This window comes from Budorcas taxicolor, chromosome 5, assembly GCF_023091745.1.
Source record: "Budorcas taxicolor isolate Tak-1 chromosome 5, Takin1.1, whole genome shotgun sequence".
NCBI classification, from domain to species: domain Eukaryota; kingdom Metazoa; phylum Chordata; class Mammalia; order Artiodactyla; family Bovidae; genus Budorcas; species Budorcas taxicolor.
Window position 1 is genome coordinate 154,040,477 of NC_068914.1, and position 8,671 is coordinate 154,049,147.

The window sequence follows — 8,671 nt, forward strand, 5'->3', positions numbered from 1 at the left end:
AGTCAGAACTTGACTCTGGGTCTGGCCCCCTTCATGCTCGGCGATCCTGGACGGGACTTCACCTCCATTCCTTGAGATCCTTCCCTGAAACATAGAGACAAGGACCATGACCAACCATGGGGGCTATTGTGACAGTTAGATGACTATGTGAATGGACACGTTAGGACATTGTCTAAGAGAGCTATTCCTCAACAAATGGCGTTATTGTTTTTTTTTTTTAACAGGTGGAGAGTGCCCTCCCCCAATATATCACTCAAACCACAAATAATCCACCCGAACTCCTACATTCTGGCTCATACCGCATGCGTGGGGGAGCACCAGGGGAGGTGGGTGCACAGGGGACCTCAGCAGAGGGGTTGGGCTGAGACCCAGGACAGGGCCAATTCCTGGGGAAGGAGCTGGGGAAGGGACACGTGTCCAAGGCTGTGCCCAGAGAGAGGGGCCGGGGAAGAGGAGCAGCCATCAGGAGGCCGAGTCCCCCTGCCCCTGCCCAGGGGAGAGCCCGGGAGCAGAAGGCTCAGAGAGCAGACGCAGACCACAGCGCTGGGCCCAGAGGCGTCTGGTCTGGCTCAGCTGTGTCTGCCCCGGGGCCTTCTGCATTGCTTCCTGCCTGGAAGTGAAGTCGCTCAGTCGTGTCCGACTCCTTGCAACCCCATGGACTGTGTAGCCTGCCAAGTTCCTCGGTCCATGGGATTTTCCAGGTAAGGATACTGGAGTGGGTTGCCATTTCCTTCTCCAGGGGATCTTCCTGACCCGGGGGTCGAACCCACGTCTCCTGTAATGCAGGCAGATGCTTTACCATCTGAGCCATAGGGGACGTGTAGCCAATTTGCTTGACTACAGCTGATGGGCCCACCTTAGGGTGTGCTGTGGGACCCCAGGAATTGCGTATATGATAAAGACCAGGCCTGGCACACAACTGTGCCTGAGCAAACAGCCCAGCCACGACCCTGACCGGAAAGGAAAACCTAAACACACAGAGTGACTTGACAAAAGGGAAACACCATCCAGGTTTCCCCAGCTCTGACCAAGATCAGAGAATGTCGTCACTGCCCACGGGCGGCTGGCAGAAGGGAGCTCCTCGCCAGTCCCCTCCTTCGGTTTTGGTTCCTGGGCTCTGACCACAGCCGCCCCCTCCGTTCTTGGAAGTGACCCCCAAATCCAGAGGTGTAGGCCCTCTGGGCAAAGGGGGCAACCCCGGTGCACAGGTGGGCTGACACTGGGAAAAGGACCCCACCTGGTGGTGTCAAAGGGAGAGTTCCAGACAGACCCTCCCCTGTCTCCCCAGGGCCCCCACTTCAGGGGCCCATCTCCCCAGGCTCTGGTCTCAGGGTTTTGCCCATGACACAGGGCCCTGGAGGTGTTCGAGAACCCTGCTGAGACCTGGGCACAGGCATCCCGTCCTTCCTCCTGCTCTAGGGAGTGAAGGGCACTCACAGGAGGCCAGAGCTGGGAACTTGCCCAGGGCAGCCTGGCTGGCACTGCCAGGATCACCCTCCCCAGTCCCAAGGCACTTGGGCTGAGCCACCCTGCCCCCTCCCTGGGGTCCTTTGGCCCAGTCTGCCTGTCTGGCCCCAATCTGGGCTCCCCCAAGGCATCTGGCCCTGTTCCCAGTTTTCCTGGTGGTGGAACCGGACAAAACCTTCACCTGCTAGGGGGCTCACGCTCCTCTCACGCACCCACCCCTCTCCAGGGGGGCCGAGGTCCTGCCTTCCCTTATGGGACCTCCCCACACGTGGGTGGAGATCTCCAGCAGTGTGGGGGAATGTTCCCACATTTTCACTCTATGTGACAGAGGCAGACATCGAGGAGGGGCTGTCGTGCCCCAGAAAGGACAGGACTTCTTTTCTTCCCTCTTCTCTCCTCATGGAAGTGAGCTGCACGCTTTCATCTCGTCGTCACACCGGTGGTGTCGGGTGCTCTTTTGGGCCCAGATGTTCATCACTAGGTTCTACTAAGGCCTTTACCAAGCCAGCATCTCCCTGACCTCAGGGAGATGGCGAGGAGGTCCACTGGTCCCGGGGCTCCTGCTGCCCCGAGGGACTTGGGCTCCAGGGAGAGCATGTGGGTGGGTGCTGGGGGTGCAGGGGGAAAAGAGAGGGGTGAGGCCCACCCAGATCTGAGTTGAGAGCTCCTCAGCCTCTTATCCCTTCTCTCTGCGACTCGGGTGACTCAAGACTTAGAACATTGGCAAGAAGGTCAAACACTGCCACCTCTGATATCCCTCCAACCTTCACCAACATGGATTCCCTTAGCTGCCTGTGCTGTGTGCTGGTCGGTCACTGGCACATGGACCCCTCTTCCCCTGCCCCCCAGATGTGGAAACAAGCTAGGTTGGCTTGTCTGCACTGGAGAAGGGCAGCCGGGCCTGAGCAGGGAACAGAAGGTCCAGGGGTGCCTGGCTAGGCTGGAGTATGGAGGGTGAGAAAGGAGGTGGTATTGGAGAACATTCTAGAAGAAGAGACCTCAGAGCTACTGGATAAGGAGCTACACTGGCCGGGAGACCTCCCCTGGGGATGCAGGAGCCGGCTGCCTTCCCAGCGATGGACCCCTGCCTTGGTCTCCCCACAAGATGCTCCCGCCCAGCCTTGAGGGGCAATTGATGCTGGGCTGAGCTCAGAGAGATCCTAGCACTCTGGCTGCTGGAGCACCTGGGAAGGGGTGGGGCAGCTTTGGGGGCTCAGTCCTCTGAGGGTCCTCCAGGGCACAGGGGCTTAGCAACAGGAGCCCCAGACTCCTCAGGTCACCCTCTACCCCCAGCACTGGGTTTCAGGCACCAGAGACTCTCCCTCAGAAACTTGTGGGGGTGAAGGTGGGGTAACCAGGAGCACTTAGTGGGTTGAGTGATGGGGGGAGATGCTGGGGATGCGAGAGCAGGGCTCGGTTTGAATCACAACATCTTCCGTCCCTGGAAGGCAAGAACTGGGGCATGGTGGTGGGGAGATTCTTGGGGACCCAGCCCGGTCTCTGCAACCCAGGTCCTCGTACAGATGCCATCTCCTACTCAGAAATGTCCCCTCGCTGCCTGCCTGATTGGCCGCCGCTGCTTCTCAGATGACCTCCCAGACACCCTCCCAGACCACACTGGTCCACGGTCAGTCCTGGTGGCATCCAGGTAGGGCGTTTATCAGAACAGGGAAATGGAAATCGAAGCTGTCCACGAGGGTGTGACACTTGGGTGGGGAAGTTCTTGGGTGGCATGAGTGGCCCAAGTTCAGGAAGGGGTCAGGCCCAACTCTGCTGACACAACAGCTTCCAGGCGCTCTGATAATATATAAGGCTCCTGCCGCTTGAACAACTTCAAGGAGGAGGCCACAGGCTGTGACTGAGCATAGCATCAGAGGACTCGGAGCCAGGGACGGTAAAGAAGTTGATTCATGGGGCCTGGTAGAGCGGGGCTGGATACAGGGGACCCAGGATGGGGGCAGAGTGGCACGGAGAGGCCGTGGCAGTCGGACTCCAAGCAGAGGACTGGGTCGTCATCGAGGCTCTGAGCACCCCACATTGCTCCTGTGGGGAGACCCTGACTTCCCCGGGAGCCCCCAGTGGGGGTCAGAGAGGGAGGTCTAGTGGCTCCAGCAGAGATGTGCGGTGCAGGAGGAAGGGGTGTGGCAGAGAGGGGAGCCCTGGGCGGTCCCAGAAGGAGCCCTGTGTCTTCTGGCCTCTCCCACCTCTGTCCTCAGTCACCTGATGGATGAAAACACCTTCACTGAGAACTTCAACAACCAAGGATGGCCTTCCAAGACCTTCCTGTGCTACATGGTGGAGAGGCTGGATGGTGACGCTGCGATCCCTCTGGACGAGTACAAGGGCTTTGTGCGCAACAAGGTGACCGACCCCGCCCACCCGCAGCAGGCGGGCCCTCCCCGTGGTGGGACACTCAGGGTAGAAGGTTGTCAGGTGCACACAGGGTGTCCCACAAGCTCTCTCACAAGGTCCCTGTAGCTGCTGCTGCTGCTCTGCCTGGCCCTCCAGTCCAGTGTCACCCCGGAGTTCCATGACTTGGTTACTCCTCTCCTGCTCTGCCTCTGGGGAGGGGTTGGGACAGAGGGTGGCGCATGTGCACAAGCGGCCGGGTTCTCCCCTGGACTCTGCCCAGGGCAGGCTCTTGCCGGAGAGCCCAATCCTCTCTCAATCGCCACGGGCTTGGGCGGCTGGGCAAGACATCAGCCCACTGCCTGAGAGATTCTGGCAAGGGTACTGATCCCCACCACCCCGCCGCTGCCAGCTGTATTTAGTCCAGGGATCACTGGGCTCAGCACAGGGTGACGCCAGAGTAGAAGCTTGTAAAAGTTTTGGCACACTCGTGGGTTAGTGGGGTAGGGTCCTGGAGGAGCTGGAGAACAGAGTGAATCACTCCAGGGAGGAAATGCCCACTTCCATGGTGGGAGGCCAGTGTTGGAGCTTCCCCGGCCTCCTCTCTCCCGGCACGGCTGGACTAGGTGAGGCCCCTGAAGGCCCTATCACGGGCACAAGATAAGAGGGACTCCAGCAAACTCAGAAATCGAGATGAGTCATACTTAAACTCAATGGTTTAAAAATCAAAATTAACGCAATTCTGTGATGCAGGAAACAGCAACATCTGCCTGAAGACTGATCAGTTTCAGAGCCATGCAGAGCCATAGGGATACTGTCTCTCAAGGGGTTTGGCATTCCTCTGGATCATGTAAATCCTGCATTGAAATGGCATTTCACTGGGTACTGAGGCTGGCCCCCACTCTAACTTCGTGCTGGGGGTCAGCGCCTCACCTGCCTTCCTTCCATGGTCTTTCCCTCCGCGCTAGCCCATACACAGCAAAGGACAGGACGCTTGTCTTCCTCTTCTCCGTAGGGTCAGGATCAACCAGGGGAACCCTGCCATGCAGAGCTCTACTTCCTGCAACAGATCCGTTCTTGGAATCTGGACCGGAATCAGCACTACAGGCTCACCTGTTTCATCTCCTGGACCCCCTGTTACAATTGTGCCCAGGAACTGACTACATTCCTGGAGGAGAACCGCCACATAAGCCTGCACATCTTTGCCTCCCGCATCTATACCGTCGACGATTCTGGGTGCCATCAGAGTGGCCTGCGCGCACTGCAAGCGGCTGGGGCCGGAATCACAATCATGACCTCTGAGGGTCAGCAGGGGTCTCCTGGGGGTGGGGCAGTGGCAGGGAGAGGCCTGTGGGAAGTTGCTAGAAAGAGTTGGGCAGGGTGGGAATGCGTGGTGCAGAGGCCTTTGTGTGCTGCCTGAGAAGGGAGGCTAGACTCTGGAAAAAGCCTATGGAAAGAGAGAGTTCAGAGGGGCAGAGGTGGTTCAGGAGGGGAGGGTGGAGGGGGGTGAATATGAATGGACTAGGGGGCTTCCAGAAAGAAGGAGAAAGGGCTGGCTCAGATTCCAGTAGCAAGAAGGAATCTGAGGGCTTGCTTCAGCTGCACATATGATTAACACTGGAACAATACAGAGAAGAGGAGCATGGCCCCCAGGCAAGGAGGACACACAGACTCGTGAAGTGTTCCACACTTTCCTCAGCTGAAAAAAGGAACATGTTGACTCAGTTCTAGAACCTATTATACTGAGTGAAGCAAGTCAGAAAGAGAAAGACAAATATCATATATTAATGCATATATATGGAATCTAGAATGATGGTACTGATGAACCTGTTCGCACAGAAACAAAGGAGACGCAGATGGAAAGGACAGAACTCTGGACAGAGAGGAGAAAGGAGAGGATGGGGTGATTTGAGAGAGTAGCGTTGAAACATGTACATTACCATATGGAAAATAGATAGCAGCTGGAAACTTGCTGTGTGATGCTAGGGACCCAAAGCCAGGACTCCGTGACAGCTGAGGAGGGTGGGATTGGAGAGGGAGATGGGAGGAAAGGTCAAGAGGAAGGGGACAGGTGTATACCTATGGCTGATTCATGTTGATGTATGGCAGAAACCATCACAACATTGTAAAGCAATTACCCTTCAATTAAAAATAAAATTTAAAAATTTTCTTAAAGAAGAAAGAATTTGAGGGGTAAGCTAAGTCCCTGAAAGGAAAGAGAGAGCAGGCAGCGAAATGATGATGGGGAAAGCCCATCCCCAGACTGGAGTTCACTTTTCTCTCCCTGGTCCCATTTCAGACTTGGAGCGCTGCTGGGTAACCGTCGTGGACCACAAGGAGAAACCCTTTCAGCCCTGGGAGGGGCTGGAGGTAAAGAGTCAGGAGCTCTGTGAGGAACTGCAGGCCATTCTCAGGGTGAGGGTTTCTCCCAGCTGCTTCCCTGGACCTCCCCGCTCCTCTCCTCTTCTTTCCCTGGGCCTTTATCTATGTCTGGGCCGCAGGAGGTCTTCGTTGCAGCATGCAGGGGCTTCTCTCTAGTTTCCGTGCACAGGCTTCTCTTGTTGCAGAGCAAGGGCTCCAGGGCGGGCTGCGCACGTCTCTGGTTGCAACGTGGGCTTAACTGCCCTGAGGCCCGTGGGATCTTCATTCCCAGACCAGGGGTGGGACCTGTGTCCCCTGCCTTGGAAGGCAGTTTGTTAAGCCACAAGAGGAGTCCCTGCCGGGCTTTCCCCTCTTTTGAGAGCCTCCTCTGGGGGGATCCGTTCCCTCCTGGGACACTGGCTCCATCCCTGCTTTCCTTTCCCGAGGGGTCCCTCGACTTCCTCACATGCTTGTGTCCCTCCTTCCTTCCCCATCTTTGTGACACTCCCCAGACCTCCTCTCTGTTTTTATTTCATCTTCCAACTGTCTCATTCCCTGCTTCGTCCTAGGCTCAGTAAAACTGAAGGACGGACGCCAGCCTCTCTAACAAGGCAGGAGGCCTCTATTCAACAGCAGCACAAAACACCTTCTTTCAAGAAATGTAAACATGCCATTTGTCTCCAGACTGATCCAAACAGACCAGCAAAAAGCAAATGGCTCAAAAGAAATAGATTTTTTAAAAATAAAAATCTGAGTAGATTTACTGTTCATTCAAACCTATGTTGTGTTTCAAATCTATGTCAGTAAGATTCTATTCAATACTATCAGAATAGTTTCTGATTTTTAGATAAACGAATATTTTAATTGATTTTAAATGCAAAGCAATAAAATGAAATATGAAGAATATCTCAGTTTTTTCCCTTAGTAAATGTATCATGAACTATAAACAGTTTGATAAAAGTTGCAAAGATGCAAATACCTTTTTGTTTTGTAGTGGATCTGATTTGTGGTGGAGTGGAGGTATAATGGTCATACTAATTCCTGCTGGTATGAGTTAAAATCAGCTAACTCTTGTAGGAGGGAAACCTACGATTCAAAAATCTGCAGCCATCGACAACCTATCACACTGGTAGCATTACTGGTTTTGAAATGACAGACCGTGTGATAAGAGAAGAGAAAGAACAAGTCTCAATATTGAAAGAGAACTTTCAAATCTGCAGCTAGATAACTCTAGAATCACTTCAATCCCCACACCACTGTTACTTCTACTGCCCTGGAGAGGAAGCCAGAGGGAGGGGCTGTTGTGCACAGATGATGAAATGGCCCCTGCACAGTACATGGACCCAAGCAGGACCGCTCTCAGGCACTAGATTTCTCTCCTGCCGCTGACTCTGTGGGGACTGAATTGAGCTGAGTCAGCCTTCCACAAGGTGTCCAGACAGCAAAGTCTCCCCAGATCTCTCCTCTCAGACTTCTGCTCATGTGTCGCGGGCCCCAAATGTGTCACGACCTTACATAAACATGTGACTCTAAGAAGCTGGGAGCAGAACCATTCGGTGTGAGACCTGAAGCGATAGAAAATGAGGGACAGATGGTGATGATGGTTGAGAACGGAGGAAGGGACTAAATCAGGGAAGGCTGGTGCATCTGAGGGAAGGAAGGACAGGTAGAAGAAGGTAGCCTGGGAGGGAGAGGGGAGGGGAGAGCTAAGGAGAGGAGAGGAGCAGGGCTGAGACCCAACAGTGGGAAGACAAGGGGCCTAAGGAAAGGGTGCTGGGATGAAGGAGGGTGGACAGGGTCAGAGCCGTCTGGAAAAGCTGAAAGCAGGGCTCATTTCATAAAATAAACCACGTGGGGTGGGTAGGTTGGTCCAGGCCTGGCTTGGCTGCTCAGTGATGCTGTCAAGACATGGCCCACTATTGCTGTTCCCTCGGCTCAGCTCAGTACTTGTCTCCTCAGGGTCTCGAATGGCTGCCTAACTCCAGACCTCACACTTCATTCCAGAGGGGAAGAAAGAAGATAGGACAAACCCCAGAACCTCAGAGCCCATACGTTCTTTTAGAGGACACTAGCAGTGTCTTACAGTGAGAGGGGGCCGGTGGGGAAAACTCTGTTGGGGTTTCACTTGACCCAGTTTGGGCTGCAGAGGGAACAAGATTGGCTCTTGAGCGCCTCACCTGTAACGCGTGGAGAATAACAATGACTGACTGAGGGCCGCGGGGCAGTTGGGCGTCAAGTACTTAGGACGATGTTGACATAGTTATTCTTCAACAGATGATGACGTTACTATTTTAAAAAGGGGGAGAGATCGCCCATTTAATAAATTACTCAATCTACAATAAACCATCAGCCCTCCAGCTCACTCTGGCTCACACCGCATGCAGCCAGGTGCCAGGGAAGACGAGGGTGACAAGCAGCATCTGGGGCCTTGGCAGCAGAGTCATCATGGCCCAGACCCAGGCCAGGCCTGTTCCCCTCCTCTCAGCGTTGCTGA

General features: G+C 54.8%; 1 protein-coding gene and 1 non-coding gene across 2 annotated transcripts; both read left to right on the forward strand.

Moving 5' to 3' along the window:
• Positions 1-3,660: 3,660 nt before the first annotated feature.
• On the forward strand, positions 3,661-8,671 carry LOC128048260 (DNA dC->dU-editing enzyme APOBEC-3G-like). Its single transcript, XM_052640640.1, has 4 exons — positions 3,661-3,828; positions 4,832-5,120; positions 6,116-6,237; positions 8,663-8,671. Exons 1-4 carry the CDS (start codon positions 3,691-3,693, stop codon positions 8,669-8,671), a joined length of 558 nt encoding a protein of 185 aa, XP_052496600.1. The 5' UTR covers positions 3,661-3,690.
• On the forward strand, positions 5,407-5,510 carry LOC128049117 (U6 spliceosomal RNA). The gene has a single exon (XR_008199485.1). It is a non-coding gene; the product is annotated as a U6 spliceosomal RNA (small nuclear RNA).